Raw genomic sequence first — 12,236 nt, 5'->3', positions numbered from 1 at the left:
TGCAGGGAGGATCAGCACAGCAGGATGCTGAAAGACTTACTATCCCAACCTTACAGCAGCGGATCTCGTTGTTTCCTGGCACCCACCTCACTCCCTACCTGAGCACTACAACGTTGGAAAGAGATGGGGGAACCGCACATAACCCTCTCCTGCAACACATGGTCTTACTGGAACAGCCAACTGCACAAACTCCCTTAGTCACAGGTGAGCACACGGTAGATAATGCACAAAGCCTGATACGCAGTCCCAGCAGGGGAAGGAGAGCAAATGGCATCCACTGTTTTTTTCTATCTCTTTTACAAAAGAGATACCATATTATTTATACATTTTTTAGATTTAACATACAAACTTGCAGGATGTGTTTGTTCATTGATACATTGGGTGGTTGCAACATTTGCAAAATCAGGGGTTGATCACATCATCCAGAGGTGGGAGGAAGCTGCCTTGTCATTTTGGTGAAATGATAGTAGATAGTACTACCTGCAAACTTATGCTTTTTTTATGGATGTAACAACTTAAAGCTATATTGTTAGAGTTCTAACCACTGTAGATGAAAGTGGCAACAAAAATGTTGTGTCTTGTGATTACCCGTCCTGTTTATCACTGGTGGTTGCTATTCCATGTATAACAGAGGCACACATTTGCAAAATCACAGATTAAAATACTGGCTTTTCATCATTATTATAAATGGCAAAAACATGGCAAAATCAACTGCATTCAAACAGATTGTATTTGTTTGTATATGTTACATTTGCAGTATGTTAATTGCTTTGAATCACTCCCTGTGTCATGTTTTCAGAATTAAGTACCTGTGGGAAGGCGTATTTCTATAAATAGGGCTGATTCAAAGCACTGTTCCCCAGTAGGATGCATTTCTATTTTACGTTGTGTAGTGCTGGGACAAAGGATGGTCTGCGTAAATTACAGACGTGTTGATTTTTATTTCTTTCATTCCATTTCTAATGGAATTTTTTCAGGTGGTGAGGCCCTGGCCCAGGCTGCCCAGAGGAGCTGTGGGTGCCCCATCCCTGGCAGTGCTCAAGGCCAGTCTGGATGGGGCTGGGGGGAAGTGTTGCAAAGGGGTTGGACTCCATGATCTTTAAGGTCCCTTCCAGCCCAAAGCATTCTATGATTCTATGAAGTTCTTGAGAGATGTTGATTGCTGAAACATTACAGCACTGCTGTCTGGTTTGGCTCATGTCTGATCTTACATTCAAATTCCAGGAATATATATGGGGTTGTGTTAAGCTTATAAACATGTACATATGGGGAATCTGAAGCATGGAAGTATGGTGTTTAACTCGCACTCTCAGAGCCTTGAGAGTGGTTTGTACAGTTTCCACGAACCTTTATGTAGTTTCCTGTTGCCTTCTTCTGTCACGGTGGTCGTGGAATGATGAGGTTGCTCAGTCATGATGTGTCTCTTCACCAGTTGCCCTTTGCCCAAGGACTGTTGATGAAGAGTCACTGGGGAAGATTTCCTCTCTTATCACATCACCAAAACTTTTTTCTCTGTTCATGCTGGCGTTTGCTTTAAAGCAAATGTAGGGAGTGCTGTTCTGTTTCCTATTCCACCTCTCTGAAAGCTCCCATCCGCTAAGTGTACTGTGTGTGCTTCCAAGTGTATTCCTTCTAGTCCACCTGCTACGTGTGGTGTTTTCAGAGCAAGTACAACTTGTTACAAACCAACACTTAGGAGAAATATTCACTCTACAGCAGAGCAGCAACAAGAAACACACGTTCCAGATGCAGCAACTGAACCAGAGCAAGCTAACACGTGGTCTCAAAAGCCCTAAGTGGACTGGCTGCCAAACTACAGTCAGTAGTTATAATTTCCTCGGAAGCAAAGTGGAGTTTATTATTATTCTGTTGGTAGCCTACAGCTCTGAAGATAGTCTCCTGATGACTGCTACAAAATGATCCAGCACAATGGCATGCTGTTTTAGTGCAGTTAGACATGGGAGTCTGGGGAAGCTAAGAGTCCCTACTGGACAAATGTTTGCTGATTTTGTGAGCTTGGAACTGTTTTTGCGAAGCTAGCTTCTGGATTTTAGCTGGAGCTCAATGAATGGTTCACCTTGAGTAGAAAGCGATAATAAAATCTGAGCAGTGTGACTGTGTCCCACACTAGAGCAGAATTCCTTACATCTGGCATTGCTCTTGCGACTGATTCCTCTGGATAACATCTCTCACATTGACGTGTATATACGGAGTAGGAACGTGTCTCCCTGGAAAGCATTCACAGGGGGACTTTGGTCATTCACTTGGAGGCAAGTAGTCTTTGAAGATATCCTGTAGAGACGTGTAGGATCCCTTCCTCTGCTCTCTGATTTGAACTGTGCTGTAAGGAAAATGGACCACAGCTTTCCAAATTATTCATATATTCATACACACATGCAAACATATATTTTTGTATGTATGTATACACACACACATATTTATAAAATACGATACCCTTTTACATGATTCTTTTCAGGAAAGCAAAGGTTGGGAGAAACTCAGTAAATTGCCACAAGAAGAGAGGCTTTTAAGTGAATTGAGTTCCTCCACGTAGGGCAGTTCTGTGAATTAGTGGGACAAGGAGACAAGGTCCTGGCTGGGCCAGGAACTTCAGGTATTTCTCAGCTGCTGCATTCAGCTGGCTGCAGACTTCTGTGCAGCTTTTCATTTTTCAACTAAAGACCACAAGGTGAAAGGGAGAAGAAACAACTTCCCCAGCCCTAGAATTGGGTCTCATTTTTGAATGTTACTGACCACTTGAGCAGATTTCACTGTGTTTTGTACAGTGAGGTGAAGCAAAAGAGTACTTTTATCCCAAAAGTGTGTGCAGCCTTATCCATGTTAGGGAGACAGCAGTTCACATCAGTGATGGCTTTCTATCCCAGTGTGTAACTGGAAAGGCAAAGGCTTATCCTCAGCTCATCCACCCTTGGGTTTGGCTTTGTGTTGCATGTCTTCTCATCCCAGATATCTAAGAAGGTATGTCTTAAGAGAGCAGAGTAAGAACTGGCTTACCCATGAACAGCTAAAAAAAGAAGACAGTTCCTGCAGACATGCCCTTACCAGAACTCAGATAGGTATTTCACAAGGTAGTCATTCAAGAGACCCAAACTGCCAAGGGCATATGAGTAATGCCTGTCATCCCAAAATAACCTTTATGTTTTTGTTAAGTTACTAGCATGACTATACAGGACAGTGATGGAAATAAATCTTTTTGACACCTTGTCCTCTGACTTATCTTCTTTCTCAAGACATAATGAAGCCTCGTGGCTCTCATATTCCTGAAAGGCATTAAAGTTTATCTAAGCCAAACATGGTCAGGGGTCTATCACATGGAAGTTTTCATCCCTAGTCATTTCTGCAGAGTAGGTATAGCACAGCCAAGGGCAGCCATGCTTCCCTACATGATCTAGACGAGAGAACCAGCTTCGTCATCAACCATCGTCCTTCAGCATGTCTGGTGAGCATCCTGTAAGGTACAACAGCTCGGTGCTGCAGGGCGGCAGTATGGGCTGGTGCTGTCCTAGAAATGAATGCGCTCACTGTACCACGGCAAGCCATTAGACTTGAGCTTCTCCTCAAAACTACCACCGTGATCTAATTCATGTCATCCACTGAGCAATGGAAGGGTCCATAAAGTATTGTTGAATTTAAGAAATGAAATATTCCATAAGGTCTCTGAGTAAACAATCAAACAAAGAAATAGAAAGTGTTATTCCATCCAATGGTCATTAATTGTTATCTGTTTTTTTTTAAGGATGCTTCAGCTGTAAATGGCGAGGTGGCTGGTTTTAGCGTTATATATCATTGTCACCATCAGTGTTACTCAACAGTCGTTTTCTCCCTTCCTTTCTTCTTCCTTTTTTTCTTCTCTGCTGTTTTTTCCTCCATATTATCTTCAGACTGGTATCTTTCAGGACTGCCCCTCCATGCACAGTCTCTGGTTAGTGGAGAACGGGTCTCCCCTTCAATACACAAACTCCGGCAGCATCGCCCGCTGGGGCGCACGCAGTCTGCTCCCCTTCCCCAGAACGCCCAGGCCCTCCAGCAGTTAGTGATCCAGCAGCAGCACCAGCAGTTCTTGGAGAAACACAAACAGCAGTTCCAGCAGCAGCAACTGCACATCAACAAGGTAGGCACAATGCTTTTAAAGTCCTTCTTCCTCATTACGGCAACACCATTTTTAGCCAACACCATTTCATAGTTTTTTGTGCTGTAATGTATGTGGTCTGTAACTCCATAACTGATTGGCCTTCATCCTTGAGCCTTTTTTTCATGATTTTGAGAAATATGTCAGCAAGGATGGGGTACGTGCATCACCACGGCAAGGATCAATACCTCTGTTGCAGGTATTGGAAAGGCAGAACAATTCAAACTTCTGACTTTCCAGTAATGCTTTTAAAAGTTGTCATTGCTTCCATTCGTCCACATCTGGATCTGTGTCAGTTTTGCAGCAGAGAGCATAAAATGCTGTCAGGGAGTATGGGGAAAATACCTAATGTGTATATGTTCACTTTGAACGGGAGAAGAATCAGTAATACGAATTTGAGAGAGAAAAGGTGAGGGATTTCAGGCATAACGCTAGAAAATAACTGAAAGTGAAGATATTCACATATACTGAGGCATTTTTCATTGAAATTACCTTCGGAAAGAGAAAAGCTGTTCCCATCTCCAGTCCAGATTCTTTGAACTGTGGCTCTGTGTAAAGCATTACAGGTTTCAATCCATTTCTTCTCCTAAAAATGAGGACAGTATTGCTGTGCATCCTGCAGAGGTTGTTTTGAAGATTAATTAGATATGATTCAAGAATTGCTTTGAAGAAAGAAAGTGCTATGTTTATTAACTCGTTTTCTGTAAATCACTTGGAGAACTTAGGTGAACATTGGAGAACACTGTTCATCAGCACGCAGGTTTTGCAATTGCTGGGCAGCCAAAATGATCTGCTTGGGCATCCCAATATTATTGCTGAAGCTGAAACAGAGCTGCTTGGAGGTGATTGCTTGAGCATGCATTAAACAAGATAAAACTCTCCTGATGTTCTAGCCCATCAGAAGGTAAAACTCACCCTTTAAGGGCAAGAGATCAGATCACAAGCGGCATGGATGGAGCTATTGCATTTGACCCCAGATGAGGTTTTGTCCCAGGATTTCAGAAGGCAAAGTCTGTTAATGGACTTGGAACGTAAAAGGGCTGTGAGGGAAAGGTGAAATAAATCATAATCAGTGCGATATTTTTCTGGCTCTTTGGTTTGTACTGTTTTATTTCCAGTTGTGGCTTTCTTTAAGAAACAAGTCCAGTAGTAGGCTTCAGGTTCTGGTGGACAAGTAAGATAGCAGGCATGCCTTTCAGATTGCTGCAGTTTGATTTATGGCAGAGGTTTCTCCAAATATTTTCACTTTTCCAGTCATATGAGAAAATATAACTGCTGAGAGCCGGATGAAAAATAATAATAATAAATAAAACAACTTTCCAGTAAGGAGAAAGAGACAGCTTTAAAGAAAGACACCCCCACCCCCCCAAAACTTTGTTTACGGACTAGAGCGAAGGCAGGATGATTACACAAGTTGCTGACGTCAATCTTGTACTTCTGGATCGTGGCCACTGTGCACCGCGCGTGCCAGCCCTGGACCTCATTCAGCCCCGCACACCGGGGCGGCGGAGCTGCTGTTTCCATGGACGTTTCTCTTACCTCCCTCCAAACACACTTTGTGTAGCGAGCGTTAAAACTAGGATCGTCAGACTCGGGGCGCTAGGTAGGGTTTCTTTGTTAGGAAATAAATTTCAGTTCAGCGGTCTGTTTGTTTTAGTTTTTAAGGATTTCCATTGCCAGCACTTGCAAGCGTCCAAAGACTTCACAGTGACGTCCTACCGAACTCATTCAGGCTTTCACTGAGACCTCCCAGAAGCTGCAGAGCGTGTGCGATTCGAGGAGGCTGAATTTCAGCTTTGTTAGCACTGCGATGTATCACATCCACGGGAGAGGCGGGCGGGGGGAGCGCAATTAAACCAAATGCACAGGGGCAATTTCCATGTGTTTGATTTATATAAGCAATGAGTTAAAAGCGCTTCGGTACTAGCTCTGTATGTGTGTGGCAAATTTATCCCATGGGATAGCATCCAAGTGCTGACATGGAAGAAGACTTTTCCCAGACACACGGATATTTTAAGACCCTTGTGTGTAAGACAGTGAGGGCACAACTAAAAATAATGTAATAGATTGCTGCCTTTTAATTATTAGCAGAACCGACAGCACTGTCTGTTAAGGTTGTGTTGTATTATTTCCTGTAAATAGTAGGAGACTGTTTTCAATTGCTTGTGATTTTTCCTGAGTTTAAGATTTTGGCCTTAAACTTTCCTGTTAGGTGTCTACATCAGATTAAAATTTTGAGGAGATTGCAGCCAAAACAAGTCTTGTTGTTTCCAAGAAGGCAGCTAAGGAAAATATGTTGTTTTTCTCCCAGTTAATAATAATAAGAATCATCTAGGGGATTTTGCTGTAGAGCCTTGGTTCCTGAGGCTTTGGAGCAGGAACTTGAAACTTGACAAATGGGGAAAAATGTGAGGAAAGAATGTGAGGACCTCTCTGTGGAAAATGAGGGTCACGGCCCTGGTCACCCGGTGCTCCCGTTGTCACCTGGTGGTGACATTTGCATTTGCTTTGAGGAGGGAAAAATAAAACACACGCTCACACACACAAAAAAAAAGCAGTTCCCCAAAAACAGGAACAAAAGAGACATGCATGAATAAAAAGAACATTTTTGGAGTTGCAAAGCCTGGATCTCAGCGCACAGGAGAAGGGTGAGAACAAGGCTGCTTTTAGATGATGTGCTGCCTTCATGTGTTACAGAAATTGGAGGGCACATAAGGAGCAACGAGTGGTTTGCTGGAAAGGGCAAAGAAGAGGCCTTAGGGCTACAGCAGCTGAACACTGCCACAGAACTGCTTTTCCCCCGCCGCAGAGGCGTGCGCTGCTGCATGGTCCTTTTGCACACTTGCACCTGACCTCCGCCTATCCCTCGTTTTCTGAATGCCCTTTGCAGGACACGTCGTGCTGAGACAGGGCTGCTAGCTGCAGAGGTGTGCTTGCACATGTAACACACGTGGTGGACAGATCAGCTGTTTGTTGTGCATGCTTTGACCATAATCTCTGCCTCGGCCGCCTGTCGGATGGCTTGGAGCAGCTTCTCTCCCTTCCTGCCGCCTAATCCTCACGAATGCAGATGCAGTAGTATTGGTAGGGTGCTTGTGTGCTCTAGTGATGATCACGCTACAAAACCATACATAGAAATCAACAGCTCCTTCAGAAGCAGGGGTTGATGCAGTAAATAAGATTCTGGGTAAGATACCAGATCACTTCTTGTTAAATGAGCTCTGTGCAACCTTTGATCTGAATGAGGCATGAGCCCTCGAAGAGTAAATACTAAACAGTCCTGCAAATAAAAGCTATACATTAACGCAGGTGCACGGGAGAGATGACCTTAAATTGCACCAGCAACACACACTCATGTCTCCCACCTTTTTTTGCGTATTTAACATTCAAGCCTTGGGAATGTTGGTTTTTTTCCCATGGTCTGAGGAGCTTTGCTGGGGGTGAGGGGAATTGTTGTTTTGTTGTACAATAAATAATATGCAGCAGTCCCAGCATCATTTCATCTTCAGCGGCGATAATTCCTCTTCAGACTTCAGTCTCTTTTAAGATGCAAATGTTAGTCTTTTTTTTTTAGTGAGAGAGAAAAAACAGCATTTTGCTGATGGATCTCGGTGGCATTGGAGGTTGGCATTCAGGGGGTATTCGGTTGCGATGGCCTTGTGGAGCCAGGGGAAGTCGGGCAGTGTTCTCTGGGTGTTTTGAGTTAAAAGAATAATTCTTCAGCATGATAGGTCTTGAAGCAGCAACTGCCTTTCTAAAGAGAAATATGCAAGTGAGATTTCCATAAATCATGTGCCAGAAAACTCAACTTTTTACCTTGCCGTAGTGAAGATGAGTGTTCTGGCTTTAGTCCACTGAATGTTTAATTCATGAAGCCTTCATAGAACAGATAATCTCCCTTTTAGTCCTGAATTGTACTGTTAAGCAGATTAACACTGAGCTTCTGTGGTCAAATTGTGGTTCTTCTGGGTAAACCCCCGTTTTAGCACACTGTGCAAAGAGTGGTGTTTCTCCTGCTGTGGCATATACATGGCGATGTACATATATGCCAGACTGCAGTGCCCTGACTTGTATGTGGTGCAACTGTGCTGGGTGGATACATTTTTATTAACACCTAGAATTTAACCTTGCTATTTCCTGATGTTTTCTTTTTTGGAACACATTAACTATTTAGCCTCAAGTGACTTCTGGAGTAGCTTTTAATATACAATGTTTAATTTGTACTATTGGAAAAATACAGCGTAGGTTGTATTGCACAACATTCAGATAGCGCTATTGCCCTTCAAACAGTTTAAGGGAAACCTATTTTGGCGTAGTCTTTACTCATTTATCACTCAGTTTCCCCCCACACCCCCTTCTCTTTGCTTTCAGGCTGATTGATAAAGTAACAAAATGTTTTCATCTTCTTGAAGAAATGCCATGGCTCCAGGTGGCTTCAAGCACCCAAACATATCTTTGGATATAATGTGTATTGAAAAGATCTCCAGAAAACCTCGTCCAGTGTTCATGCTGTGTCTGTCAATTGAATATGAAATGCAGTTCAGCAAGATGCGAGATGCTTGGGATTCATGTGCTTTGTGTATCTTTGCACCTATTACTGCATACATGCTATTAAGTGGTTTTGCCAGGAGCCATTGTTCTGTGGGGTGTTTGTAGCTGCAGATCTAAAGATATGTAGAGACATACCTGATATAATCAAGTCCGTAATTCCAACTCCTTGGGAGAGGGGGAAAAAGCAAACAGCCTCTGCTGATGCCAAAGTGTTTTCTTCTTGCTTCCCCTCCTTTTCCCCTCCAGGCAGTCCCTGTTCTTTGATTCACTGCAGTTCGATCATTCCCTATCGTCTAGGCACAGAGGCGAGCACGCTCATGGTCCTTCTAGCAGGTCGGCTGCTTCAGACAGTTATTTTTTCCTGCTGTCTCATCACTTCAGGAAGAAAGAAAAAAATGAGATTTTTCTAGGCTTCAGCTGCTGCAGAACATTCTGCCAGCTCCGTGCATGGCCTATGCCCAATTCTGCCTCTCCCCATCATTCCTTATCATCTCTGTTTTCTCTTCAGCTTATGAAAGTTAAAATTAGAATTTCCTCATTCTGCAAGAGGAAAGAGTCATCCTAGATAGCCAGAAGAGCAGGCTTGTATTGCCATGTCTGAGTGATTAATTCAAGCCCTCAGCAATATGTTTTCTTTTCCAGATGCTTGTCCACATGCCTGCTCCCCTACAGGATGCACTCTGCCTTGTGCCTGCCTTCCTTTGAGCATCCCTGCCAGTGTACCTGCTCCAGACCACCTGCCTCTCACTTCTCAATTCCTATCCATATCCTTGACTCAAGAGGGACGTTTTTTTGACTGTCTGTTTCAGGATGCTTGTGAGCTGAGCCTTTATTGTCCCCTCATCTTCTATTTTTCCTCATTTTTACCAAAGCTATTTCTCCAGCTCTTCAGAGTTGTTCATTCTTCTCTGAGTCTGTCCTCTTTGATCTGCAGAGGGAGGAAAGGGAGGTTTTCTCTCGGTTCTGCACAGTGGTCAGGGCTGAGCCAGAGTCTTGTTCTCCCTCACTTGCCTGGTTTCTCTCTTCCTCTGCTTAGTGGGACTCTCCGTGCCACCCACCCACACTTGTGTTCCCCACAGTGCTGCTTCCAGGGGGATCAGGACTCTGCATGGTCGACGTTACCAGTGCACAAGAGCCTGAGGCTGGCTGGGTCCCAGCTGCTAACAACTGCTATTTTGCCCCATTCCCCAAACAGGGCAAGTCACTCCACCCTGCTGGGCATGCTCTGCACTTCCAAGGATATAAACTGGACATTTCTCAACAGTAGTGTTGTCTGACCTGCCTTTCAGCATGTTCCTGTCTGCACAAAGTTTTGACCAGCTGTACTTATCTGCCAAAGTAGAATGGGCTTTTGGCGCACTGTCAAGCATGATCTCTTTGAGCTTGCACTATCTGTAGATAAACCTGGATGAGTTGTATGGAAATGTGGTGATTTATCCTGAAGTTCAAAGGTGTGTGTGGTGCTTTCAGCCTCCAGCTTGTGTCCTTTGCACAGCAGTCTGTCTAGCAACGCTGAATTTTCTGAAGGACATGACTGTTGTATGCCCTCCAGCACGTATGCCCTCTCCCAAAGGACTGTTATTAATCTTGTTTTTGAAAGCAGTCCCTTCAGTGTTTCAAAATTTGTTCAGCAACCATTACCATGAGGAGCAACACCGGGGAGGTACCAGGTTCCTTTGCTGGAGTCCTAAAGTGAAAGAGGACTTGAGAATAGATCTAACTCAAGTTATAGTGGCACCTTAAGTCATGCCCAACTTTCATCTCTGTCAGCCTTTCATTGCTGTAGGAGCTTTGTCCTTGTGCAGGACCAGAAATTTCTTCCATAACTGCTTGGCTTCTTAGGAGAAAGAGGTGCACTGTTTGGTCAGGGATGTCCAGATGTGAAGCTTTGCTGTACAATTTCATGGAAGTTCTCCAACTCTGCACATACTTTCCAAGGAGCTCTTCAACTGTCTTTTAGAACCAAACAGGTCTCTGTGGCATGTGTTATCTAAAAAGAAAATGTGTTAATTATATCCTTCTGGGACCTTCTCAGGCGTTTTTCTGTTGGTGACTCTTCATTTCATTACTCTGTGATGAGAAAACAGACATTTTGGCACGTGTTGCAGTATCTTCAAAATTCTCAGTGTCCTAAGAATATATGACAACAGACAAGGTACCATGTATATGTACCAAGTAGACATATAGTAATTACCTAGTAGACAGATGCCAACTGATTCCAAATTTTACTAGCAAAGAAAAGCCCCCCCCTCCCCACTTTTTTTTTTTCTTTATGAAACATTCCACGGGAAAATGAGTAATCCTTTGGATTTCTCAAAAATGTATTGGGATCTGACATCACTATGATCTTAGAATAATAGAATCACGGAATGGCTCGGGTTGGAAGGGACCTTAAAGATCATCTTGTTCCAACCCCCCTGCCATGAGCAGGGATGCCACCCACTAGATCAGGTTGCCCAGGGCCTCATCCAGCCGGTTCAAAATAGTTGCATCTTCTTCGAGACAGATTTTTTTTTGTCTGTTTTTGTTTTCCTTTTTCTTTTTTTCTCTTCTTTGAGTTTCAGAGGTAGATAAGAAACGTGGACAGCTGGTATCTAGTCTTTAATAATGTTTGTGAATCGAGATGTATAGTTACTTCTGTACTGAAATAGTTAGCTGTCCAAGGCTAGAGGCAGTGAAAGACAGTGCCTTCCACTTTGTTTTATGGTGGCAGTATGTGATAACCAGAGGTGACAGGATTTGAAAATAGGGGAATAGCTTCATTGCAAAGGATAGTATAGAACTTGGTAAGGGAAGGAGTTATTTATGGTTTTTATGGTATTTATGGGCAATTGCTTACTATTTCAGATATATTTGTGAGCGTTTAAAATGCTATCAACTTTATATTCATTGCCTTGCACGTAGATTACTGTAGATTTTCTTAACTTAATATCTTGGTTTTAACACAAGCATATAATCATAGAATTACAAAACCGGAAGATTTTCAGGGTGTATTAATAAATCTTGAATGCACATCATTGTGAATTATATGGCATATGTTCATAACAAAATACTTTCTTTACAAAATTGTCCTTTTAGAAGAATTGGGTTGCAGTAGCTAGAGCAAATGACATACCAAGAGATTCAGTTTATATTAGGACAGCAAAGTGAATGTTTGAAATGTCCATGTCATTGGCCACTTGATTTTCAGCCTTCATTGTAGCATTTTATACACGTGTTTTTCATTTAATTCTTATGTTTTTACGGGGTTGGAATAATTTAAAACTTCTAGGGAATTACACTGCTTCTCATTTCCATTAGATTTGACAATGACATTGTAAGTTATTTTCCCAGCAATTACTCACCTTGCATAGTTCATAAGTTCAAAAGGTATCAAGTTCAAAGCTTGAGACCTGCAATCCAAGCAGAAAAATGTAGGAGAAGATGGTTTATGATGATTTAATTATCTTTAAACCAGATTATATTCATCAAGCCTAAGTGAGCTTAAAGAAAACTGATTGAAGAGTTAACTTTAGCTTAACATAGTTTAGCTATC

At 42.7% G+C, this 12,236-nt stretch overlaps 1 protein-coding gene across 17 annotated transcripts in view; it reads left to right on the top strand.

Annotated features, from left to right (window-relative positions):
- HDAC4 (histone deacetylase 4) overlaps positions 1-12,236 on the top strand; it is a 248,512-nt gene that overhangs the window by 178,173 nt on the left and 58,103 nt on the right. For 15 of the 17 annotated variants that reach the window (XM_066999846.1, XM_066999842.1, XM_066999843.1 and 12 more), the window contains 2 exons: positions 6-204; positions 3,903-4,132. In XM_066999846.1, the coding sequence (XP_066855947.1) occupies positions 6-204; positions 3,903-4,132 (429 nt within the window). The remainder of the gene's footprint in view (positions 1-5; positions 205-3,902; positions 4,133-12,236) is intronic. The other 2 variants (XM_048050946.2, XM_013178694.3) reach the window with 1 other exon arrangement.

Source organism: Anser cygnoides, chromosome 6, assembly GCF_040182565.1.
Source record: "Anser cygnoides isolate HZ-2024a breed goose chromosome 6, Taihu_goose_T2T_genome, whole genome shotgun sequence".
Lineage (NCBI taxonomy): Eukaryota > Metazoa > Chordata > Aves > Anseriformes > Anatidae > Anser > Anser cygnoides.
Note: the sequence above shows the minus strand (reverse complement) of the source record. Positions and strands in the feature narration are given on the sequence as shown.